The sequence below is a fragment of the Mustela nigripes genome, chromosome 1, assembly GCF_022355385.1.
Source record: "Mustela nigripes isolate SB6536 chromosome 1, MUSNIG.SB6536, whole genome shotgun sequence".
Lineage (NCBI taxonomy): Eukaryota > Metazoa > Chordata > Mammalia > Carnivora > Mustelidae > Mustela > Mustela nigripes.
In genome coordinates, this window is record NC_081557.1 from 131,309,001 (window position 1) to 131,336,217 (window position 27,217).

Consider the following 27,217-nt stretch of genomic DNA (forward strand, 5'->3'; position numbering starts at 1 on the left):
TGCCACAGCTACCATAAGTCATTTCCAAAAGACCCCTAAATATTTTGCTTTATTGCCTAGAGAGTGTCTCACTGAGCCCTGGTCATGGGCCCACCCCTGCTTGTTAGAGAATAGGGAGGTAGAGGATCTCCTAGTTCCAGCTTCATTAGAAAAGAATAAGGCCTTGTGTTCTACTAGTTACTAGATGCCCTCTATAATCTGGCCTTAAGCTTCTCTTCATTCTTATTCCTGCTGCTTCCCAGCAGAAGCACTACAATAGCCAGACTTACAGCTTCACTCTATTCAGTACACAAGCTCATTTCTGCTCCCATGGTTTTGTTTATGTTGTGGATACCAACATCCCAGCCTTCCACTTATCTAGGTTATAATCAACTTCAAACTCTTTCATAGTTTACCTTTTGTATATACTCATAGCTGTTTATAATGCAGTGTTTTCATACATTTTATACACACACACACTCATCATTAATTTCTCTATCTCATAACCATCCTGTTAGGTAAGCTAGTACATTTCAGCAGATCAGCAATAGCATTTCCAACTTTTGATTCCAGGTCCAATTTTTCTCCCATTCATTCTATTCTAATTTACTTTTTTTTTCCTCTCAGTACTTGAAATTCTAATTTCTGTTATATTTTCTATAGCATAGTTTAAAGATAAGTACAGACTATACCTTTTTAGAAGTATTACTTTATGTTTTGGCCCCTTAACCTAGTTTAATGATGTGAGAAAATGGCTATGAAAACTCTAACCTCATCTAGTTTTTGAGTGCTTCACATATTACCTTAAGCTTCACATAAGTAGAAGCCCCAAAACCCTTGTAAAGTTAATCTTTTCACAAGAAGGGATGGTTCTCTGTTATTCTGTGTTTGTAATTTTAGCATTCACATGTAATTTTTAATGACTTGGAAATGAAGATCAAGATAAATATCTGTGGTTATTTGGTAGGAGAAGGGAGGAGATGGGGCTGTGTGCCCTGTTTAGGTTTTAAACTTGGTTTTTTACTTTTCTGTATTGTTTGAATTATTTACCAACACAGTACTAAAATCAGAAGGTGGAAAAAAATAAATAGAAGGAATCCATCAAAATAGGCTTTCCCCCAGTAACATTGAAGGAATTTCTCAGTAAGATACCCTTTAGTAGGAATCCCTTTACTAACACCCTTAGTAATGGTTTCTCATCTCTATTTAAAATCTTTTCAAGGACATTGTATTTTTCAAAAGAATAATCTGTGTATTTTTTATTTTTATAAATTTTATTTCATTCTTTTCCAAATCTGTTCCTTATTTGTGACATCCTAATTTGTACATAATAGGTACTCTTTTCCTTTTATCTCTTTCTTTTAAGCATTATTATTTTCCAGTCTTTCAGATTGTTTTCATATTTATGGGTTTTGAAAATGAAAATTCTTTTGTTCCCAAATTACCCCCACCACCTCCTAGTCAAGAATTACTTGAATTTAGTTTCTGTTTCTATACTTTGTAATTGTCCACCTATTCTGAAAATACTTCTAGTACCTAAAATATATTTTTGATTAGTATGTTTTAAAGAATGTTTTATTTTAGCATATAATATCTTTCTTTTTGGCCATCATTTCTAAGGTGCTTTTAAAAATATTAACCCATGGAGCGCCTGGGTGGCTCAGTGGGTTAAGCCTCTGCCTTCAGCTCAGGTCATGATCTCAGGGTCCTGGTATCAAGCCCTGCATCAGGCTCTCTGCTCAGCTGGGTGTCTGCTTCCCCCTCTCTCTCTGCCTCCCTCTCTGCCTACTTGTGATCTCTCTCTCTCTGTCAAATAAATAAAATCTTTAAAAAATAAAAAATAAAAAAATAAAAATATTAACCCATATTACTGGGCAACCGATTGGCTGGCTTAGTTGGTAGAGTATGTGACTCTTGATCTTGGGGTTGTGAGTTCAAGCCCTGTGTCGGGCATATAGTTTACCTTAAAAAAATTGCTTTCTGAATATTAACCCATAATAAAGAAAGACAAATTCATTAGATAAGTCAACAGTATGAGTCATTTTTTCATTTGTAGAGGAGAAAAATAAGCCTCTGGAGGTTAAAAGGTTTGCTCATTTGAAGCCAGTTTCAAAGCCAAAATGAGAGCCCATTGGCTTCCTACCTTTTATTTTTGATCATTCGGTCTCAAACTTGAACTGGATTTATCTCAAATTTTCGTATCTACTTAAAAAATTATGATACACCTGGCTGGCTCAGTCATGTGACTCAGGTTCTCAGGGTTGTGAGTTCAAGCCCTACACTGAGTATAGAGATTACTTAAAAATAAAATCTTTAATAATAATAATTTTCACATCTTACATTGAGATACCTGACTTAAAGTACAGTGTCATAAAAGATCTCAGTCTAGGGGCTCAGAGCCTGATCTTGATTTGGGCTCAAGTCATAATCTGGGAGTTGTGAGATTGAGCCCCACGTCAAGCTCTGTTCTCAGGGCGAGTCTGCTTGAGATTCCCTCTTTTACTCTCTTCCTCTCTCTCAAATAAATAAACATTTTTTTAAAATTTTAATCTGTCTAATATATAGGTTTATATGAGACTTTCGAACAGAACTATAAATCAGGTTATATGTCCTTGGTAGCTGGTTATCAGGAAATCTTCAACAGCCTCTTTGTGTAGTTTAAAAACTAACAACAATAATGACCTCACCCCATAATTCATTTTTTTTAATTGAAATTACAATGTGATTTTATTCATTAATCTTAGCTTGGGTTTGACTTTCCTGTACTGTTTATTGAAGTAACTGAGGAATTCACTAGTCGTAAATACTAAAACATTGCCTGCAGAGGGAAAACATTTAAAAAGAACCCCAGATTAAAAGTTTCTCAGTAGCTGAATTTTCTTCTCTGTCAGAACCAGAATTTACTGACTTTAGGGTATGGATCAGCTATTTGATCAGCACAGAAAGTGGCAATTTAGGCAGATGTCCAGGTGGCCCTTTAAGGCTCCTTATTATGCATTGTGTACAAGTAGTTCCTAGCCCTCTAGTCCTCCATGTTTAGAAAGTCTTCTAACAGCCCATTCAACGCTTCTCCACAGCTGCACCAACAAGTGAGTCAATTGTGGTCAAGACTTTTCAGATGTGGACACCTGTTTCTCTAGAAGTTTTACATAAGCCATAAAGTAACCAACTCTCATTAACTTTATTGATACGGATTCAATTCAGACTGGCAACCTTGGAAGAGTTGCATTTTGAAAATTTAGTGTGCTTCTCTTCCTGGTGGCAGTGAGCACTGTTAGAGAAGCTCTTATGGGAAGTTTTTCTTTGCTACCATCTACAAACTCTGGATGTAAAAATTAAGGGATATCAGTTCAGTATTATAAATTTGATTATGTTTATATTAATCTTATTATTTAGAAATGTGTTCCAGGGCTGATGAAGGATATTTGTCTTCACATTAAATCACCATATATCACTATTTATTTTTGTCCTACTTTTTTTCTTTTATTTTTTTATTGTTTTTAGTATATTTACGTCTGGCTAGCCCTCTTCTATTTTGGCCATTATAATAAGCACTCTGAAAAACCTAGTTATAACCAGGAATCCTAAGTACTCTATATTTTTTTGTGGAGATTGTTATTCTCATTTATAGATGAAAAACTGAAGCAGGAAGAATTATTTCTACCTCAAGACATTAGAACCAGCAAAGGTCAGAGTGGTCATTCAGTTTGGCTGGAGAACTCATGGAGTTTAACTTACTTGTTTATCATTACCAAGTCAATCTTGCCTCCTGAATCCTCAATATCTATCTCCCCTTCTTAGCCCCACTGTCACTATCTTGATTCTGTGACTCATTCTCTTTGCCCATGGTCTTCTAATTGGTTTCCTTGTTTCTGCTTCTTAATCTACTCCAGTCCATCCTCCATTTCTGACTATAGAGCCGGCTTTCTATTCTGAACAAGTAGAACATGTCACTTTCTAGATCAGAGTTCTTAAATGGCTTCCCATCACATCACTTGACTTACCAGATTAAATCCGATCCCGTCTTGCCTACTTGTCTGCTTTTAATGCCTTCCACTATCATGTTCCAACTTCAGGTTATGGCATACAGAATTACTTCCCAGATGTATCATGGTATCTTACAAATCTTCACTTTTTTCATGCTTTTCTCTTCCTGGATTGCTCTGTTTCCCTGCCACAGTCCATCTCAGAAGCTTTTACCATCCTTTAAAATTTGATTTTAGTGTTTTAATTCTGTTCTGAGATACCTAAGTAAGGAGTTCTTCCTCTTGATTTTCACTGTACCTTATTCTCCCTCCCTCATGGCAGTTACCATTATCTCATTTTGTTGTAGTTCTTTAAGAGCTTCTCTCCCTCTAGACTCCAAGTTTCTTGGAGATAAACTTAATCTGTTCATCTTTATAGCTCTGGTTTCTAACAGTGCCTGGAGCATAGAAGGGGCTCACTTAATACTTGTTGAATGAATCAATGTATTGGTGAATGAATGATTCTCTTTTGGCCCTAAAAGATCAAGTTTGTTAAATCCAGTACAGGTAAAAATAAATTCTTAAGTCACATTGAAATATAGTTTATGTTGTTTAAAATATTTTTAAAGGGGATACCTGGATGGCTCAGTCAGTTTAAGGGTCCGCCTTCCGCTCACGTCATGATCTCCTGGTCCTGGGTTCAAGCCCCGCAGCGGACTCCCTGCTCAGCAGGGAGTCTGCTTCTCTCCCTGCTTGTGCTCTCTTACTCTCCCTTTCTTTCAAATAAATAAATAAATACTCTTTAAAAAATAAAATAAAATATTCTTAAATGGCACCTGGATGGTTCAGTCAGTTGAGTATCCGACTCTTTTCTCAGCTTAGGCCATGTTCCTCGGGTTTGTGAGATCTAGCCCTGCATTGGGCTCCATACCCAGCCAAGAGTTTACTCTCATTTCTCTCCCTCTGCTCCCCCCACCACCTCATGTGCACATGTTCTCTCTCTCTCTAAAATAAATAAATACATCTTTAAAATATTCTTAATTGCCAGATTTAGAGATAAAGACTCTACTCTAGATATTGAATAAAGGGATCTGGTGCTAGGGCATAAGCTTTGTGATGCTGATTTTTACTAAATCAGAGGTCACATTGATCTTAATTGAGAACTGAATAGTAGAGACTCCCAGATAAGTTACCGTTTAATAAACAAGGTAGTAGTGTGCTTACATAGGTGCTGTGATAGAGACAATATGAAGTGCAGTGTGATCTCAGAGTGGTGGTGGGAGGTACCTGTTTTAGTGGCAGGAGAATACTAGGGAGTAAGCATCAAAAGGAGCACAAGGTGTTAAGTGCTCTGTTATAGATGTCATTGTTAGGTTCTAAATACTAATGTTACGGAAATCCATCCAGAGTTGCTCTGTCCTGTATGGTAGCTACTAGCCACATGTGTGTTGAGCCCTTGAAATGCAGTTAGCCTAAATTGACATGTGATAGATGTGTATTATATACGGTGGACTTCAGAGACTTCATTACTACTCCCCCAAAAAGTAAATAGTTCATTGACAACCTTTTTACATTGATTACATGTTGCAATGATAATCTTGTAGATACCCTGAATAAAATAAAATATTCTTTAAAAGGCTCAGTCTAGTAAGAGTCCAACTTCGGCTAAGGTCATGATCTCAGTGTCCTGTGATGAAGTCCTGTGTCAGTCTTCCTGCTCAGCGGGGAGCCTGCTGCTTCCTCTCCCTCTGCCTGCCACTCTCCCTGCTTGTACTTTCTCTCTTCTGTCAAATAAATAAATAAAATCTTTTTAAAAAATAAAAGGTGAAATAGTTTTTATTATTTTAATGTGACTGCTAGAAAATTTTAAGTTACAGATGTGACTTGCATTGTATTTCTGTTGTGCCTTGCTGGCCAGACTATACTGTCAGGGCTGCTGGCCCTCAGTGTAACTTCCTTTTTACCAGTTCAAGTATGTCATCATAAAGTCTGCTATCTTCATATGCTTTGCCTTATTGGTATTAACCAATTCCCATGTGAGATACGTCACTTGATCTTGTTAGCATTAGGTTTTGACATCTGTTTTTTAAACTGGTTTTTAAATTTTGAAAATTCTATTTGTCAATTAATACTGTACTTTGGGAAGAATAGTTCATGAGGGCGCCTGGGTGGCTTAGTGGGTTAAGCCGCTGCCTTCGGCTCAGGTCATGATCTCAAGGTCCTGGGATTGAGTTCCGCATCGGGCTCTCTGCTCAGCAGAGAGCCTGCTTCCCTCTCTCTCTCTCTCTCTGCCTGCCTGTCTACTTGTGATCTCTGTCTGTCAAATACACAAATAAAATCTTTAAAAAAAAAAAAAAAAAAAGAATAGTTGATGAGATTAGTAAGGAGCTCCCCCGCCATGCTTATATTAATAGCTCTTTGTATTAAAGAAATACATGATTTTAAAAGTATAAGATGTGGGTCACCTGGGTGGCTCAGTGGGTTAAGCCTCTGCCTTCTGCTCAGGTCATGATGGGATTGAGCCCCGCATCAGGCTCTCTGCTCAGCAGGGCACCTGCTTCCCTTCCTCTCTCTCTCTCTGCCTGCCTCTCTGCCTACTTGGATCTCTGTCTGTCAAATAAATAAATAAAATCTTTAAAAAAATAAAGTATAAGATGTAATGTATATATGAGAATTATCTATTCATGTAGCACATGAGACTGTCATATACATCCAGCTTACAATATGCTTCACTTACTCTGTTCTTTCCAGGATAGAATATGATGCATATCGCACTGATTTGGAAGAACTGAATCTTGGACCACGTGATGCCAACACTCTGCCAAAGATTGAGCAGTCACAACATCTGTTTCAAGCACATAAGGAAAAATATGATAAAATGCGTAATGATGTTTCTATCAAGTTGAAATTTCTAGAAGAAAATAAGGTAAATTTAGTCTTTACCTTCTGAGATAAATTTTTATGGACTTTAAAATAGTGTCACCCCAAAGAGAGATAAATAGAAAGCTTTTTGTTTCTGTTAGCTCTCTTTCATTACAGTTGCACAATGGAATTCCAGCTATAATAAGTGTTTGAGTTTTTAGAAGAACAAAAAATATATTTACCTTTCTGTCATAGAAATCATCATGAGCCCTACTGTTCCAGTCTTTCACTTGTAACAGTTGGCAAAAATTTGATGTTCAACCATTGACCTTCAGATTGGAGTTGTTTTGGGGCACCTGGATGGTTCAGTCGGTTCAGTTGGTGGTATCAGACTCTTGATCTCAGGGCTGTGAGTTTGAGCCTGTGCTGGTTGTAGAGATTACTTTAAAAAAGTAAAATTTGGGGATGCCTGGGTGGCTCAGTTGGCTAAGCGGCTGCCTTCGGCTCAGGTCATGATCCCAGGGTCCTGGGATTGAGTCCCACATCAGGCTCCTTGCTTGGCAAGGAGCCTACTTCTCTCTGCCTCTGACTGCTGCTCTGCCTACTTGTATGCTCTCTTTCTCTGTCAAATAAATAAATAAAATCTTAAAAAAATAAATAAAATCTGAAAATTAAAAAATAAATAAATAATAAAAATAAAAGTTACATAGTGATAAATTCTGCTTTGAATATTTTGAGACCTTTTTATTAATGATAGGTACAGATTTCAGGAAGGAAAGAACATTCTTCCTAGTAACTGGTAAATAAGGAATGATTAAAGGGTCCAGCTATGAGCTATAGTTAGCATAACCTAGAAGAAACAAGCCAAGAAATCAATTTTCCACATTATTTTTGTATAACATGAACCCATCTAAGAACTAGAACAGTAAAAACTGAGATGGACCTGCTGTAGGCTCCTCTTGGAGACAAATTCATACAGTAACAGGCTCCTGAGTTTTAGTTTAAGTAAAGGACAGCTTCCTGTGTTTAATTTTTTTTTTTTTTTTTTTTTGAGAGAGAGCACGCATGCTCTGGAGCCCAGTGGGGAAGGAGAAAAGAAGAGAGAGAATCTCAGGCAGACTCCCCACTGAATGTGGAGCCTGAACCAAGGCTCAATCTCAGAACCCTGAGATCTTTGAAATCAAGAGTCTGACGCCAAACCAACTGAGCCACCCAGATGCCCCTGTGTTTAATGTTTTTAACATGACATACATATTGAGTTCTGTGACGGCGATTACAATTCTGGAAACAGGAGACCCAATAGTGGCATAGCGCAAGAGTCCTGTGGAGATGGGATCTTTCTACTGCATATTGGTGGTATTTTCGTGCTTTTCATATCCTCTGAAGTCACAGTAGGTCTTCAGATCTACTTTCTTTAGGTACCCTCTTAAAATTATTCTTCACTTGTTATTGTCTGTTGATATCCTCTTGTTTTCCTTAACATTTTTTTAGAAACTTTTCTGGCTACCATAAAAGCTGCAGAGTATTACATTTCCTCAGGATCTACCAAGTCCTGCACTACCACTTACTTTTTTTCGCTACAGTGGGTAAAAAGTATTTCCCAAAAACCATTACCATGGCAGTAAAAGAAACCTTAGCAGATCAGACAAATTGCCCAGCATTATTCCAATAAGAATGCAGTCTTCCAGCATGCCGTAGCTGAGCATGTAATGTAACATTCCTTTTAGTCCATTCATATATATCTGTGTAGATGTCTCTCTCTATGGATATAGATGTAGAGAGAGAGAGATCAGTTACATGGCTTAGCATTTTAATAGATAGGAATATATCAATACTTAGATGTAGATTTATATTTTAAATATAAAAATATTTTTACATATTCCCCTATAATAGATCAGCACTATACAGGATAGGGCTAAGTGAAGTATGCTAGCTAGCATTTGAGAGGCTTTATCCAAAGCTAATTGGAAAGGAAACAAAGGAATTCATCTAATTTAGGCATTCAGAACCTCTTCAAATAGAGAAATTGATTTTAGGAAATCTATAAAATGGTAATTGTGTTCTTTTGGAATCTAATGGTATTGTGTACTATTCTGGGGATAATAAGATTATGGGTAATTTTTGTTTTCTGTATTTATTTCTATATTTTAGACAGTTGTGTTGCCTTTATAAAGAGGGAAAGAAATTGGGGTGCCTGGGTAGCTTAGTTGGTTAAGTGTCCGGCCCATGATTTCAGTTCAGGTCATGAGCTCATGAGATTAAGCTCCAGGTCACGCTCCACACTGAGTGTGGAGTATGCTTAAATTCTCTCTCACTCACCCTCTGCCCGTTCCCCGCCAAAAAAAAGAGAAAGTAATGTTGAAAGAATCAGTATCCTAAGGCAAACGATGCTTTATTAGTCCTTGCCAGCATAAATAAAATAGGAAAATTATGCAAGGATAAACAAACAATGGCCATGTGATTGTCACTTGTCTTACTTACTATAACTACTTTTGAGACTTAGGAGACACCCAGACACCCAGATGTAGACATGAATCAGAGAAGGCACTTCTTATTTGTCAGTTACTATGCATTTTACATACATTCTTTCACCTAATCCTTTTAACAATCTTCCTACTTTAATTCTTTCAGTAAATAGTAGTGAATACTTTGTATACTGGGAATATGTCAGTGAACAAAAAAGACAAAATCTCTGTCCTTTTGAGGTTTACATTTTCATGAATCAGATGCGCTTGTCATCTGTATTTCACAGATGAGTGAATTCGTTTTACATCACCTTCTGTGTTCATATATGCCCTTCACTTCTGATCTTTTGAACCTTGGTCTCCCTGATCTGTCCACTCTAAAGTCGTTTCTCATTTATCAGGAAGAGTTGACATACCTAGGCTCTAGAAGTTCTAGATTCTGGGAACATCAAAGTTAGTATTTGAGCTGTGGAAAATAGACTGAAGAAATGATTTGGGGCCTGTCTCCATCTAGTGCATTACTGCCTAAAGTAGCCGTGGGTTGTATCTGAAAAACAGCTTTCGTACTAATGTGAGAAATAGAAAGGAGGTACAAAGGTGGCGGGTAGAACAGAAATTGTGCACTTCTCTGCCATTGCTTGGCCTCACTTGTTTTACGCTGTGCTGGGCTCTGCTGTGCCCTAGAGCGGAGCAGCATAGGCTAATGAATAGGCAAGGTGAATTGTGTCCTTTGTAAAAAATTCCAGATTAATAATGTGAAAACCTGAGTTCCATACCCACTCTTGCCTCCTGCTTATTTCATGATCTTGGACGAATCTCCAAGCCTCTGTATTTTCCTCTGGAAAATGGGCGTAAATCATGCCTTGTGTTAGGTGAGTGAAAAGACAGACTGTCCTCTGTTAAGTGTAAAGTATCATTCACCATTATTTGTAGGATTCCTACTGTGTGCCAGGCTCTTTGCTAGGTGAAGGGATAAAGAAGAAGGAAGATAAAATTCATGATCTAGGGAGTTACAAAAGGATAGGATGGGCTTGTTTTCTAGAAGTTATCACCTTCGCACCTTCCCCTGGTGGCTTTTAAACTTAACCTGTATCCTGCCTACTTTGTTTCATGTTTGCTGATATGAGCAGAAATTGACATTAGAAAAGATGTGGCAGGAGACATGAACTGTATTTCAGCATATTAATTTAAAATACTAAATTTATATCATTTGGCATTAGTTAAGCAATAGTTTCTCAGTAGCAAAAGTAGTGAATTAACCATAAAGGTTCAAATCTTCAAGGAAATCTTTAAGAGATAGGACTTCAGCCTAGCCTTGAAAGATCAGGAGGACAGGCCTAAGAGAAGTGGGAGGAAAACTTGCTTGGCAAGGGCAGTGGCCCACATGTACAAATAGAGGAACGTTCGTGTTTAGCCGAGAAGTAGACTACCATTATGGGACATAACCTTGACGTGCTTTAAAGGAAGAGAGAATCAGAAAGGTAATTGAAAGCCACATTATATTGAGCCTTGATCCCATAAAGATTGAATTATAGCCTCAAAAAGGTGCATACTGAGCAATGAGGGACCAGCCAGGTTTATAAAGTTTTAGTGTCTGTCAGATGCCTCTCATAACCAACTTTATGTAGTTGGCATTAGAGAATTTGTAAAGTTAGGGGGCTTCTGGATGGTTCAGTTGATTAAGTGTCTGCCTTTGGTTCAGGTCATGATCCCTGGTCCTGGGATTGAGCCCCCATGTCAGGTTCTTTGCTCAGGGGGGGCTTGCTTCTCTCTGTCCGTCTCCTGCTCCCTCTGCTTGTGCGCTCGCTCGCTTTCTCTCTCTGTATCAAATAAATAAATAAAATCTTTAAAAAAAGAAAGAAAGAAAGAATTTGTAAAGTTAGGAGTAACAGAAAAAAAATATGACAACATTCTTCAGGCACTATAGCTTAAAGGCAGAAAGACAGTAGAAGCAAACCAGTGAAAAAATTTCTTAGCCAAATGAGAGTCTGACCTATGATTATTGCAGTAGCAGCAGAAAGGAAAGAATACAGTGATTTCAAGGCTGCGTGGCAGGAGTTGGAAATCAACAGAGGAAGCTAGTTTGGCTGGAAGGGGGTGAGGGATGAAGAGTGGGTATTTGTTCCATTTAACCTCGTGTTTAGTTTGAGACGATGACAAAATACTCACATGGAAATAGTTGGTAGGAAGTTAATGATGTGAGTTTGCAGTTTGGATGCACAGGGTCAAGGCCTCAGAGATAAAGGTATGATAATCATTGCCTTTTGAGAATAACGTTGTCGTATCTTTTTTTTTTTTTTTAGATTTTATTTATTTATTTAATAGATTTTATTTATTTAATATTTATTTATAATTATTTACTATTTATTTATTTATTTAACAAGTAGGCAGAGAGAGAGAGAGAGAGGAGGAAGCAGGCTCTCCGCTGAGCAGAGAGCCCGAAGTGGGGCTTGATCCGAGGACCCTGGGATCATGACCTGAGCAGAAGGCAGAGACTTTAACCCACTGAGCCACCCACGCGCCCCTGTCATATCTTCTTTTGATGTTTTTTACTATAAAAATGTTTTAAACCTGCCTTTATTCTCAAGGATTTATGTTCTTAGAGAGTCTAGAGATAGTCTTTGTTTTCAGCTTTCCACAGTTGTCAGTAACCTGAGTTTCACTTTGAACCCTGTATTTGAACCCTAAAATACAATCAAAGAAACCCTGTTCTTTTTATCTTATTTAACTCTTGAAAACTGTAGAGATAATATTGATCTCTGTCACTTTAAGCAATCAGTAGCTCTAATTTGGATGAAGACAGATTCATGAGAAAACTTTTTTTTTTTATTGTTAAGCCGCCTTTTTACCCTTTTATTTTTAATAGCTCTAACAAAGGGAGGAAAAAGCAAGCCTTTAGGCCTAGAAACTGTCTGTCATCCCTGTTTGCTTTCTTGGCAGTGTTAAATGCCTCAAATCTTGTTTTTCTCTTCTTTTGTTGAACTATAACTGAATTTGTACCTTAATATCTCCTTTATACATAGTTGTCAGATAACCTGGATTTTAACATAATATAATATACTCTTCCTATTTCTTAAATATTATGTATTGAATTTTTAAGAACATAAGTTATTTGAAACTTCATTGAGTGTGCTAGTTTGTAATTTGATAATGTCCTGAAGGCTACTGCTTTTTTTTTTTTTTTTTTTTAAAGCTGTTTTTACAGCTTTTGCGGGGAGGAAACTTTCTTTAGGTTCTCATTTCATGGCTTTTGGAGTGTCTTCCCATAGCAACACTTCTTTTCTAAAATGAGAGGCCAGATAACCAAACAGCTAAAATGGTGCATAAAGTAAAAGCAAATAATCACTGAATAAAGGACTAAGAAACATTCCAGTGACTGTTGTAATAAATTTTCATAGCCAAACATTGTGAGAATGTTTTGTTTGTTTCATTCTTAGAACTTTTAAAAAAGATTTTTTTTTTTTTGAGAGGAATTGAAAGGTCAAGTCTTAGCTATATTTTAGAAAGTTGATTTGTTATATGTCCTTAGTCTAAACTTCCTTATCTCTGACAAAACAGAGGAAATAGGTGTATAAAATACACATATTCCTGTGTTTGTGCTGATAGTGCACATATCTCTTATGTATAACTTGCTCTTAATGGAGAAACTTCGATTCTTCTATTATGTGAAATCCATACTTTATCCACCCACTGCTAAGATACATTGTGTTTACATTTAACCTAAACAACTCTTATTAATCTCTGATATTCTCTTCCTTGTTTTACTAAACGACATTTGAGTTGCGTAGCAATAAAAACAAAGTTAATTAGGCTCTTTTAATGTTTCTTTTCATCATTCTTTCTCCTTTTCCACACCTTTGAGTAATGTAACATGAGCTATTTTGTGACTTAAGACAGTTTATTTACCTTTTACTGTTCCTTTCATGGTTCAAAACAAAATAGACACTACTTTAGTAAAGTGAAGAAAATAGACATTTCTGGTGTTTTGTAGACTTTGTGAGAAAGGTACCATGCCTCCTTTTATGGCCCTCGTGATGCCTAGCAATGATTTTAAATATATAGTAGTTATTTTAGCAAATGTGTTTGCATTTCTTCCCAGAATTAGAGGCACACTGCAGGGAAGAGAAAGAGATGCAAGAAAATGAGAGTCGGCCAGGACAGAATAGAAGGGCAAATCCTGATTACTGCATTCTTTGCTTTAGTGAGGGCAAAATATACTCTCTCAGAATTGCTACTTTTTTGGTGCCTGGGTGACTCAGTGGGTTAAGCCTCTGCCTTTGGCTTAGGTCATGATCTCAGGGTTCTGGGATCAAGCCCCACATAGGGTTCTCTGCTCAGCAGGGAGCCTGCTTCTCCCTCTTCTCTCTGCCTGCCTCTCTGCCTACTGGTGATCTCTCTCTCTCTGTCAAATAAATAAATAGAATCTTAAAAAAAAAAAAAGAAAGAAAGAAAGAAAAGAAAAGAAATGCTGCTATTATCTGCAGTGTATACTGTTGCATGGAAAGAGGAAGCAAAAAATTAGAGAAAAATCTGCACATGAGTGTGAACAATTCATGTTTATTTTTTTAAAACTTTTTATATGGCTTAGAATCACATAAAATATGAAAAAATAACTTAAGATTAATATTTCCTGTAAGATAACCATAATTCAACTTGGGAATACAAATCTCATTTCAGGGCTACAAATGCATTAGAGGAGAAAAACCTGAATGTATCAAAAGATTCAACAAAGCATGGGTGGCTCTGCTTTAGGCTCAGGTCATGATCTCAGGGTTCTGGGATTGAGCCCCGCATCAGTCTCTCTGTTAAGCAGGGGGCCTGTTTCCCCAGCTCCCCACCCCACCTCTCTATTTGTGATCTCTCTCACTCTCTGTAAAAATAAATAAATAAAATCTTTAAAAAAAAAAAAAAAAAGATTCAACAAAACAGCTTAGGGTATAAATAAAAAGATTCTTGTTAACTTTTTTATATTCTTATCTTAAGAAAGGTGAAATATACTCTTATTTTAAGGTAAAGTCAGGGGCGACTGGGTGGCTCAGTCAGTTAAGTGTCTCAGGTCATGATTCCAGGATCCTGGGATTGAGCCCCACATCCTGCTCCCTGCTCAGCAGGGAGTCCACTTGTCCCTCTGCCCTTCTTTGTGCTCTCTCTTTCTCTTTGTCTGTCTCAAATAAATAAATAAAATCTTTAAAAAAAAATTGTGGTAATGTCAGCTAAGCAGCTATAACCGTAAATGAAGGGTTCTTTTTCCTCTCTTATATTTCAGTGACTTGAGGATGACAGTGGGGACAGGAAAAGATGAGCCAGACTTGGGAATATATCCTGGACACATACTTGATTAATATGGTTGGACTCTTTCCTAGGCGCATGTTTGATTAATATACTTAATTTAAATATCTTTTTAAAAATCACAGTCATTCTTAATCAGGTTGATGAAAAGACTTGTTTTCACTCAACACTATGTTTCATATATAATCATAATATAATAGTATTCCTGTATATTAGGATTTCTTTTTTACTATACTCTTAATACAGCATTTTTTCTAATATATTAAAAAGTATTTCATGTGTATCTTATAAAGAATTTAATTTTTCAGAGAGCAGTATATGAAGTAAAATGGGAAGCAGGAGAAAGAGAGAATACACAGACAATAAAACACCTAGAACAAAGTAAACATTCTTATGTAATATGAACCAGCTATATATGTAGTTGTGATGATTCAGTGACTGCAAACAAATACTATAATAGGAAATACTTGAAACCCAGTACATTCTTTTAAAAATAGGCTATAAATGTTTGGGAAAACTTGGAAGTCAAAGGTATTCTTTGTTTGCTAAAGCTTCTCTTTGAGAGGGAAAAAAGTAAACCTCTAAATTTTAAAGATGGATATTTCTTGCCAAATTTTAAGAAGCATGTTAATCATTACTTAATATGTACAAGCCCATACATTCTTAAAATCTCCTTCTCCATTGTCAAAGGAAAAGGACCTACTCTTGATACTTTTTAATTATTCATACCAATCATTTACTATCATCTTTACTTCTATAACTGGAGGTACAAACAGTTCTCTTGGTATTTGCTCATAGGTCAAGTGAAATTACGTTCCATAAGTAAAAGGACCCTACTGATTCTAAATAAAAAATTAACATTTATGGACTGAAGTGTGGAAGTATGTATAATAAGCAACCTCAACACTATGCCAAATATGATTACCTACATTTGGATTTTGTGAAACATTCCCTTATTCATGCACCTTTACTTCCAGACTTCATTCCTGAGTATATTTCATCATATAATTTCAGGTTGTTATTCTTTTTTTCATTCAAAATAACAAACTTTTGTCAGATCTATATGTGTACCAGGAAGAGTTCTGGATATTGGTGATACCCAGTGAGCAAAAGCAAAAACAAATTCTACCCTCAAAGAGTTTGTAGCCTAATAAAAATAAAACAACCGTGATCAAATCACACCAAACCTTGTATATAAAATCTAGGATGTGACCAGTGCTCTCAAGGAGAGGTACATGGTTCATTAAGAGTGGCTAGGGCAGGCTTCCATGAGAGAGTGATGTTGAGCATTAACTAGATAAAGTGAGAAGCAAAGAATATTTTTAAAAAACAGCATGTGTAACAGCCCTGTGACAGAAAAGGGTGTGGTGTGCTCAAAGAACAAATATGACTAGAACCAGTGCAACTAGAGCATAGAGAGATGACTGGGAGGCAAGCAAAGGCCAGACCATGCAGGTCTTATAGACTACATTAAGGAAAAGTTATTTTAGTATCGATAGGAACCCATTGAAAATATTCTCGGTAAATGGTAAGTCCGAAGTATGGTCCATAGATCTTAGAACCTAAAAGTAAATATAGTAGTTTAGATGAGATGATGAGAGCTTGTTTAGGGTGGTGATAATGGAAATGGAGTGAACTGAAGGTGTTGAGAGATACTTAAACAGTAAAACGAAAATACATACATAAAATACTAGGAGCAAATTGATTCCTTTACTCATCAAATATTCATTGGTTGTTTTTTAGGTGCGAGGGTTAAATAGTAGAAATATAATGGTCTTGCCATTATAGAGCTTATGGTCAAGTAAGAGAAATAGGCATTAACCAAATAATTGCATAAATACAAACTATGACAAGTGTTGTAAAGGAGAAATTGAGGAGTCATGTGAGTATACAGAGGGGACTTGGCTTGGCATGGGGTATTGTGGAAGCCTAGAGTAAGTGACATTGGGCTGAGCTCCAGAAGGATGTAAAGGAGCTGACTAAAGGTATGTGGAAGAAACAGATTTTAAATGGAAGGAATAGAATATGGAGTTGAAGGGGGAGAGAGAAGTTCTTAAGCAGGCTCCATGTCCAGTGAAGGAGCCCGACTTGAGGCTCAATCTCAGAACCCTGAGATCATGACCTGAACAGAAATTAAGAGTTGGCCAAAAAAAGAGAGAAATCACAAGTAGGTATAGAGGCAGGCAGAGGGGGAAGCAGAGAGCCCAATGCAGGGCTCAATCCCAGGACCCTGAGATCATGACCTGAGCCAGAGGCAGAGGCTTAACCCACTGAGCCACCCAGGTGCCCCTGCATATGGATTTTTTAAAGAAAAATAATTGTTCTATCATAACAAATTTTGATGAAACTTTTCTGTTAAGTTTATAAACTGTTCTTAGGTACATAGGATCAGAATTTTTATAAATTGTATAAAAGATTGAATTCTTAATCTTAAAAAAAGAAGTTTTCCGAGGTGATCTAGAACCATACTTATGATCGAAAACTATTTTATGAATGTAAAGGTGAGTGTGAACAGGCCATTGGTTTAACTGTAGGTTTTTGTTGCCTAGTGTCCAAAGGCCAATGAGAACAGGGGCACCTAATAGATAAAAGGAAATATTCAGTTCCTTAACTATTCTTCTATACCTAAGTTAATTTTTTTTTAATATTTTATTTATTTGAGAACAAGCATGGTGGGAGGGAGGAGCGAGAGGGAGAAAGAGTCTTAAGCAGACTCTGTGCTGAGCACAGAGCCTGTCTTGGGGCTTGATCTCAGGATGCTGAGATCCTGACCTGAGCCAAAACCAAGAGTCAGACACTTAACCCACTGAGCCATCCCAGGCACCCCTGTACCTTAACCTTTAATTTTTATCTAGGCGCTCAAATGCTATTTTGAATGATTTGTGGTACTTAGTATTTCCCCTAGCAACTTGAAAGTTTAAGTTTCTTTCTTCCCCTTTCGGTTACTGTGCTACCACGGCTTTCTCCAGTAAAGCACATACCATACTATGCTGTGAGTGAATGTTAGTGTGTTTCTTTCCCTAGATGTAAGCTGCATTGGTGCACCTGCAGAGCATTTCCTTTCTGCAGCCAGTGAATTGGTGAACACTGATCTTTGAGTAATCTGCATATGGAGGAGTTCTCTATAAGTATTTTGTGTATCTGTATGTATATCTATCTGATCTGTGGTCTAGATGATCATATACCAGTGTACAGATGATGACACTGATGTTCAGAGAAGTTGAACAATCTACCCAGTCTCAATACCAGATCAGTATTCAAATCTAGATCTCTTTCAAATCTAGATCTCTACAGCCCTGCTTTTAATTGACTATGATGCTATAATGCTGCTCCAAGTAAGGTTCTTAAAATAGCAGAGGGAGAAGATGGTAGATGACAGAAAACAGAAGCCATATTGGTCATATCGAAACCTGAAGCTATTGGAAGGAAGGGAGGAAGGGGAGGGAGCTAATGCTATGTAAAACAAAAGGGCAATAGATATTTTTGCTAAAGGGGGAGAAAAACCCGTGCATTGAGAATTTTAATGTGCCATTAGATAAAGAATTACAAGACCTTAGCACTGTTCTGAGACCTGTCATTACTGGAGCTTGTGTTGCATCAGTTATCTGCTTTTCAAAATAGGACTGCCCTTTTTTCCCTCCTAAGGTGCTTTTTTTTTTAACCTGCTTGTCCGTGATTTGTTGAAACCTATCCCAATGAGTCAGAAAAATAAAATCTGTTCTTCCACCTCCACTTGTAGTTCATATTTGTCTTTCCTACTCTTACTCCCTTCCTAATGCCCACACCCCTGTTTTTGATAGTGCCTTTTTCTCAACTGGTAGCTGCTTTGACAGGACAAGCATTTCCAAAGCTATTGCAAAGTAATAAAATTATACTTCACAAACCTAATAAAAGGGCAAGACAGATATAACCTTTTCTATTTGTTATTTTTCTGGTTTCTTACTTACTAAAAAAAAGATCAGTGATGGGCAGAGAAAGCATGTAATTACACATTTTTAAATAATGCCAATAAAGAAGAGAGTTAATTCTTCACATGTTAGTGGTTGGAGACTTCTTACTAAAGAACAATTTTACGGGTGCCTGGCTAGCTCAGTTGGTGGAGCATGTGACTGCTGATCTTGAGGTTATAAGTTGAGACCCCATGTTGGGTGAAGATTACTTAAAAATAATTTTTTTAAAAAAGAATGATTTTGTTTCAGCTTTTCCTCACATGTTTAAGCCAAGATGCTATCCCAATATTGTTCATTTAATATAAACCCTTACTTTATAGAATTATTGGGAGAGCCAATAATTGCTTTGAAGAAACTTAACAGTTATAAATATATTAAAACTAGGGGTGCCTGGATGGTTCAGTGGGTTAAGCCTCTACCTTCGGTTCAGGTCATGATCCCAGGGTCCTGGGACCGAGCTCCGCATCGGGCTCTCTGCTCAGCAGGGAGCCTGCTTCCTCCTCTCTCTCTGCCTGCCATCTCTGCCTACTTGTGATCTCTGTCCGTCAAATAAATTAAAAAATATATATATATAAATATATATATATATATATATATATATATATATATATATATACATACACACACACACACACACACACACATACTAGTAACTCTTCAGGGCATCCGGATGGCTCAGTTGGTTAAGAATCTGCCTTCGACCCAGGTCATGATCCAGGGCTCCTGGGATTGAGCCCCAAGTCAGGATGCCTGCTCAGCAATCCCTCTGCCCCTCGCCCCAACTTGTATGCGTGCATTCTCTCTCTCAATAAAAATAGAATCTTTAAAAAAAAAAAAAAAAACTAGTAACTTTTATTTGAACTAGAAATCGCCTCTTTTTTAATTATTTCAGTGTCTCTGATAAGAACATGTGTAATTAATCCAGGGTGTCTGGGTGGCTCAGTCGGTTGAGCATCCGACTCTTGTTTTGGCCCAAGTCATGCTCTTGGGTTTCTGGGATTGAAACCCAAGTCAGGCTCCACACTCAGCAGGGAGTCTGCTTGAAATTCTCTCCCTTTGCCCCTCCCCTGCCAAAATAAATAAATCTTTTTTTTTTTCTTAAAAGAAGGTATGTAATTAATCTAAATTTGATTTGAAAGAGAAATTCATTTGGTAGAAATACAGTGCCTTTTTATGGCTTTGATGCCTGTGAAGTAATACTTTTAATTTTTTAGTCAGTAAACTTTGTAAATGGTATTTATCTTCTATTGATATATGCTGTGTAGGCAGGAGAAAGTTTTCAGTGTAATCCACTTGGCATCAACTTTCAGTCCTGCTCTTAAATTTCTCTTACCCAGTTTCTATTTAAAATCTCAGCTTGTCTCTGCCTTAGTAGTCAGTGTTGAAGTTTGTTTTGCCCTTTAACAATTAAAGTATTGTATGGCATATTTTAGGTCATTCACCAGATGTTGCTGTAGTGGATTTGCTTATGTCTGAGCTGGGTTGCTCATTGTTTGGCAGATCTTTATGAAAGTTCTTTGTAATTGAGTTCACAAAGATTTAGTGTATTTCTAAATTACCATAATTGTTTCCGATGTTAGGTTTTGAAAATTTGTCAAATTTGCCATCATCCTGATTCTCCCTGGAATTACCTCTTTTTTGCTCCTTTTAAAAATCTCTGCTTTTCTGTGGTATTTCATTTATCCTTATAACCACTTTAAATCATTTCTAAGTTAGGACATGCATAAGTAAATTCAATATAGGGTTTTTTTCCTGCTCTGTAAGTATGGAAATGGTATATTAAAGTTTAATACTGTATTATTATTCATAATTTTAGAATGAATTAATTTTTCTTTCCTTCTTCTGCTCCAGTCATTGTGTTAGATCCTTGTCCCGAGGTTATTTAAATGTAACTTTAGAGCCAACAACAAAATTTGGGAGAGGTTAAAGTGTATCTTCCATACATTTCTACCCTTCCTTTAAGTGCTCTGCCATACCTTTTTTGGTCTGTTTCCAACTTTGTTTAAAAACTTTCCAAATTGGGGCGCCTGGGTGGCTCAGTGGGTTAAAGCCTCTGCCTTCGGCTCAGGTCGTGATCTCAGAGTCCTGGGATCGAGCCCCTCATCGGGCTCTCTGCTCCATGGGGAGCCTGCTTCCTCCCATCTCTCTCTCTCTGCCTGCCTGTCTGCCTACCTGTGATCTCTGTCTGTTGAATAAATAAATAAAAAGCTTTCCAAATTGTGTATTGCCTTATGAATAGAGTCAGGTTGGAATAGGTGGAAGAACATGGACCTGTCTTGGGAGAAGACACACCACATCCCAGCCCATCTGCTTCCTAACTGTCTAACCTTAGGCAAATTATTTAACTTTCTGAGTGTTTTATTAACTGTAACATGGAGAGAACAGAAGCCTGTACAGAGTAGATGGGAGGGTCACATATCCTCTGTCACATGCTTCATAGGGCGCCTCGGTGGCTCAGTCAGTTAAGCCTCTACCTTGGCTCAGGTCGTGATCCCTGGTCCTGGGATTGAGTCCTGAGTCTGGCTCCCTACTCAACAGAGAGTCTGCTCGTCCATCTCCCTCTGCTCCTCCCCTCTGCTCTTGCTTGCAGTCTCTCTCACTCTCTCTCTCGAATAAATAAAAATCTTAAAAAAAAAGGTGCTTCATAAAAGTGATACCCACCATATCAAAATACAGTCTACCAAAAATACTTGGCTCTTTTTTTGATTCTGTGTGCTCATTGCTTCTCATGATCTGATAGCATAAATATAAACAAATGTTAAGTTGAAAAAGTGTAATGACCCTAAAACATTTCCTCAAACACTTTTGGCTTTTTGTATCTTCTCGTAAAAGTACAGTCTGACCTTTCCCCCACCTTACTTTCTTCATCTCTCTTTCTAAACCAATTCCGTTTGAGAAACCACAATCTCTCCTAGATTGACCTTCCCAAGGCCAAGTAACCTAGTAAAGTAAACCTGATAAATAAACCAAGTGACTTAAAATAACACTTTTAAGTCTCATTAAAACTACTTGTGTATAGTGACAACAGCACAGTCACTACTAAGATTGCAAAAACTAGTCATCTTTAAAATTTTATTTGAGAAAAAAATAGAAAATCAAATTGTATTTGCAACTGTTTTTCTAATATTATTTGTTCTTAAACATCCTGAGGACTCTCTGTGGCATCTGTCAGAACCACATTGATGTTATATGAATACATATTTTAGTACAAATTAGTTTAGGAAAATTTTAAAGAAAATTAAGCAAAAATGGTAGAAAAGCAAACGTTTTTAATTCATTTAGTATAGAAAACATATTCATATTGATAATTTATTTTTATTTCCATCTACTTTTGGTTTAGTAATGGCTTGATTGGTTAAAGGGTATCAGTTTACCATTCCTATTTAAATTTGCATCTGATTTGTAAGACATTCTACCAAAACTAAAACTTGTATTCAGACACCACTTACATGATCAGTGCTAATAGAAAAATGAGGTAAATTATCTGTTTTGGCATAAAAGGGCTTCTGAGATTAAAGTAACAATGAAATTGTATATGCTGTTTCCAAAATTATAATTGAGAAGCTGTGAATGCCCAAAGGCGTTCTCTGTACCAGGGAACTGATCTGAAGTGTGTATATATTTTTAAAGGCTTACACATCAACCTTCTCACAATTACTGGAGAATGTTTTTGTGGAAATGGGTATTGTATCATTTGTTGTGAAAACTAGAATTCAGTCTTAAAAAGCACCCTCTTCCCTTGATTTCCCATGGATTAAGTTTCAGCGGGAACATTTTGCATACAGGTAATGCACTGAGTTTGAGGCTTTGTTCAGTGGGCTGCCTGCCTTCCTTAGCTATAAGACGTGGTCTCTGTGTTGTGTTTTTCAACTACCTCAAGGTGGTATGGAAACTGACTCTTCAGCTGCCATATGTGACTTTTGTGTTGATATTTGTGTTGACATTTGTAGGGTCAGATAAAAACTCTGTGATGCTCTTTCCACTTTGTTTCGGACTGTAACTTTCAGACTGCTGTAACAGCTTTCTCCAGGTATAATATGTGAAACAGACCCTATGCTCCACTCTCATTGTCTCCTTTAATTGTAAAACAGTGAGGATTAAGATTCAAGTCAAAAATTCTTGCGACCCAAAGAGCAATAAAATAATTGGCTGGAACCTATTTTTGAAAATTAGAATTTCACACTAAAAGTACAGAAACCCCATAGTTGCTCTGTAGCTCCAGGAACCGAGGATCATCCAAAACTAAAAACAAAACACCAACAAAACAGAAAGGCTAAGTCATGTTTAGTAGGGCAAAGTGGAAAATTACTTTGTGACCCAGGTAGGTTACTAGTACAAAAGCCTTTTAAAAAAATACCTCTAAATAGGGAAGAATATTTAATTAATGGGCTGGCTCATAAACTTGTATGTAAGTTTTCAGTTGAATTTCATAAATCTCCAAAAAGAGAAGCTAATTTTTGTCCTTAAAAATAAATAGGAGGCAGGGGGGTGGGGGTGGTGCCTGGGTGGTTCAGTGGGTTAAAGCCTCTGCCTTCAGTTCAGGTTGTGATCCCAGGGTCCTGGGATTGAGCCCACATTGTTGTTGGGCTCTCTGCTCGGTGGGGAGCCTGCTTCCCTTCCTCTCTCTCTGCCTGCCTCTCTGCCTACTTGTGATCTCTGTCAAATAAATAAATAAAATATTAAAAAAAAATAGTTGTACAAATTTATACAACAATCAACAGTGCACCAGAGTATTAATTGTTTTAAGTTTTCTCAGTCTCCTTATAGAGGATATAAGATGGCACCCCAGTGTAGCCAGGGCACAGGGGATGTGAGAGCAACTGGCTCCAGGGGTCCCAACAGACCAGGTTCAGCTACCCCCACTGACACTAAGAGACCAGTGGTGGTGAAAGGAGAAAAGAATTTATTTCAGTGCGGCCAACAGCAAGAGACAACATCTCAAAGACTGTTTCCGAAGTGCTGAAACTGCTTCTGGGTTTATATAAGGAGAATGTGGGACGGAGGTGGATGGTTACGTGCAGGTGGGCAGTAAAGGTCAAGTCAGTAGTCGCAGTGGGGTCAGTCACGTGTGGTCCTGCTGGCTTACAGCAGTCCTTCTTGCTTGAGGGGTAGTTTGGGTTCCTATCACGGGATGTTTTGCCTCCAAGGTATCCTGCCTGACTTAAGAGATAAGCTAGGAAGAACTTAATTAATTAGAAATTTTGAGGTCACCATGGAGGCAATTGAAGCCCCTTTCCTCAACTTAGTTTTAATTTGCACTTTGCTGTTTTCTAATGAGGCGCAGCGTATCTTTTCAGCCTTAATTGGCCAATCCTGTTTTCTCCTCTGTGAAATACCCATCTGTGTTATTTGCTCTTTTTAGTTGGATGGCTTTTGTCAGAGTTTTTCACATTTTCTGAATACATATCCTTTGTCAGCATAATGGAGATATATTCCCTCAGTTTGTAACTTGTCTTTTCACTATCTTTGGATGAGTAGAAGCTCTAAATTTTAATGAATTTAATTTCTCAGTCTTTTCCCTTACGGGCTTTTATCTTTGAAAAGTTGTTTCCTATCTGATGTGGTTTGGGAATATAGGTGAAGTTCGGTGGGGTGGAGTCCAAAGCCCACGACCAAGTAAGAATTCTTGAGACACCTTTGGGGCAAAAGGTTGGTTTTATTAAAGCACAGGGACAGGACTGGTGGGTAGAAAGAGCTGCTGCACGGGGGAGGGGGGGGTGTCTTGAGGAGTGGTGATTATATACTCGGATTTAGGGGGAAGTTAGGAAAAGGGAGCTTTCAAAAGAACTTTCATATGCTAAAGAGGACTGACCCACAAGATACCACAGGCCTTGCCCTTGTCAAGTTAAGGTTGTGTTCCCCTCTAGCAAGGCATTAACTTTAAGAAAGTTGGGGGATTCCTGGAAGAATGTCACACAGGTCCCATTGAGGAGGGGTGGGGTGGGGGGAGCTTGTAGGGTGTCAGCTTATGCTCTGTCTTCAGCTAGCCTTCTGCTCCCTCATCATTTCTGAGGTCATCTAGGAACTTTTCCATCCTCTGTCAAAACATACTGCTCCTGGACCCCTCCTTTGACCAGTCCCTGACAGCCTTCTCCAGAAGCTCTGAAACTCAGCCACACAGGCACAGGTGACTGAGAAGAGCTCCGTTTCAGAAAACATTTTTATGTAAATAGGAATCAAGTAAGAGCTTGCCTGCAGTGTTTCATTTTACTTATTTTTCGCTAGTTATAATTTTAGTTGACCAGTGCCTTACAAGAAAGAGATTTTGGGGGGCACCTGGCTGGGTCACTCATAAGAGCATAGGACTCTTGATCTCGGGATTGTGAGTTTGAGCCCCACAATGGGTATAGAGATTACTTAAATAAATAAAACTTTAAAAAAGAAGAAGAAGAAAGAAAAAGAAAGAAAGGAGGAAGGAAGGAAGGTAGATAGATAAATAGATCTGGTCCTAAAATCAGACTCCACTCATGTAAGGTAAACCCTGGTTATAACCTTAATTAGAATAATCTGACCTTTTCCTAGTCTTACGCAGAGTGCCAATGTACCATTTTAAAGCTGTTTTAAAAGTGATTGCAATGTGAAATTTTTCTGCCTGGACATAGAGAAAGGTCAATATGAATTAGAATTAGTAGAAGTCTGTATTAAGCATGTTTTAAACTAATTTTTTATGTAATACTATTAATTTGAGTATGTAATACTATTAATTTGGAAGAAGTGCCTCTGTGGTGCCCAAAAAATGTGTTTATTTTAGAAGCAGAGAACTGTGGACTTAATAAATTGACCCTTAAAATTTCTTAGTTGGGGCACCTGACTGGCTGAGTTGGAGCAGGTGACTCTTGAGCTCAGGGTTTTAAGTTCAAGCATCATGGCGGGTGTAGAGATGACTTAAAAATTAAATCTTGAAAAGAAAAAAAAATTCTTCTAAGGTGATCTGTCAGGCAGAGGAATTCCTTCTGCAGCATCCCAGGCTGTTTTCTGCCCTTGAACAGAAGGCTGGGTCAAGGCAGTCAGTGTTGGTAGCCAGCTGTGCCCCTGCATCTTCTCAACGACATTTATTTGCTTAGCACACACCCCCTTTTTTTTAAATTTCCATTGTGCTAGGGTAAACTTCACATCAATTTCTGCCTTTGGAAAGGAGAAAACTCTTTCTTCTTTTACACTCCTAGCACTTTTCAAACACTCCTAACACCAGGTGTGTGGAGTTTTTCCCACACCATCTAATTCTCCATCCAGTTCACCGGCTGGGTATTGTACAGGTCAGTTCGGTTCTGACGCCGCCCTCACCCCTCCACCTTCTGACACCAGTCGCAAGACAGGTTGTCGCCTGTGCTTCTAACCATACATGGAAGGTTTCCACAACCTCCTCCTCAACTACGATTGTATGCTAGACTGTCTCACAGAACCTAAGAATATCGTGTACTTACGGAGGTTACCAGTTTACTACAAGGACGATTGAAGGATACAGATGAATAGCCAGATGAAGAAGTGCACAGAGGTCAAAGTCTGTAAAGGTCCTAAGCACAAGAGCCTCTGTCCATGGATTTGGGGGTGTACCACTTTCCTAGCCTATGGATGCATTCACCACCCAGAAACTCTCCAGATCTCATACTTCAGGGGTTTTTATGATGGCTTCATTACACAGGCATCATTGATAAAATCATTGACCCTTGGTGGATTATTCAACCTGTAGCCACTGTCTCCTCCACAGAAGTAGGCAGCTGGAGCCGGAATTCCCATCCTCTAATCACCATTTAGTTCCCCTGACAACCATCTATTATCCTGGTTTTCTAGAGCTTTCCAGAAAAAAAATTTTTTTTCTCATTAACATAAAGTCAGGTGTGGTTGTTTATGAATAAAAGTAATTCCTTTCACCTTTATAGCACTGGGGCTATTTCAGGAACAGGAGAAGACACTAAATAATATAACAAAAGATGCTCCCTTCCCTCTTAATCACCTAGGAAACAAGGGTTTTAGGTGCTTTGTGCCAGAAATCAGGACAAAGACCGAAGTATATATTTGTTATTCTGAATCACATTATCACAGTTTTCTTAAAAGTTCCAAATCAGTTTCTAAATAAATGAATTATTATTTTACCAAGAAAAGTCAATGTGGTTTGACTGTCTAGTAGGTAAATGTAGATTCCACTGAAACTGAATGAGGGCTTACTCTGTGTCAGACAGGTGGTACCTCATTTCACTTAACCCTTGCAGTGACACTACATATGCAGTTTGGTAATGGGATCCCTGATAAATGGATAAAGACCTTGGCCAGTGAAGTTAGAAGCACCCTGTACAGATTTCACAAAGAAAACTGGGAAGCGGTACAGCATGCCTCCTGATTCCAGAGCTCACTCTTGCTGTAAAGAACGATACAATACTGGTAACAGGGATACTTTCCTGATGACCTAAATGAATGACACATACAAATTTGGGGAGGCTGCAAGCAGTATCAAACTATGCCTAATGCAGTTGTCAGGCCTTCCTAGAACACTGGAAGTGAAGTCTTCAAGGATACTATATTACATTTACTCCAAAAATGCAATTAGATCTTGGGATGGGTTAGTAGCATATATGCCTCTCTTGTTTGAACTTCTCTTGTAGGAATCTGTTTCCTAGCTGCTCTCTCTCTCCGTTCCCTCATCCCAAAACCACCCCTGACTCCTGACCTCCCCAGGTACTTTCTTCAGTTCCTTTACTTACCTCCCAGC

The 27,217-nt window shown here is 37.8% G+C and overlaps 1 protein-coding gene across 7 annotated transcripts in view; it reads left to right on the top strand.

Annotated features, from left to right (window-relative positions):
* Positions 1-27,217, top strand: part of ARFIP1 (ADP ribosylation factor interacting protein 1) — a 102,026-nt gene that overhangs the window by 70,126 nt on the left and 4,683 nt on the right. For all 7 annotated transcript variants that reach the window (XM_059373877.1, XM_059373860.1, XM_059373870.1 and 4 more), the window contains one exon: positions 6,696-6,870. In XM_059373877.1, coding sequence (XP_059229860.1) covers positions 6,696-6,870 — 175 coding nt within the window. The remainder of the gene's footprint in view (positions 1-6,695; positions 6,871-27,217) is intronic.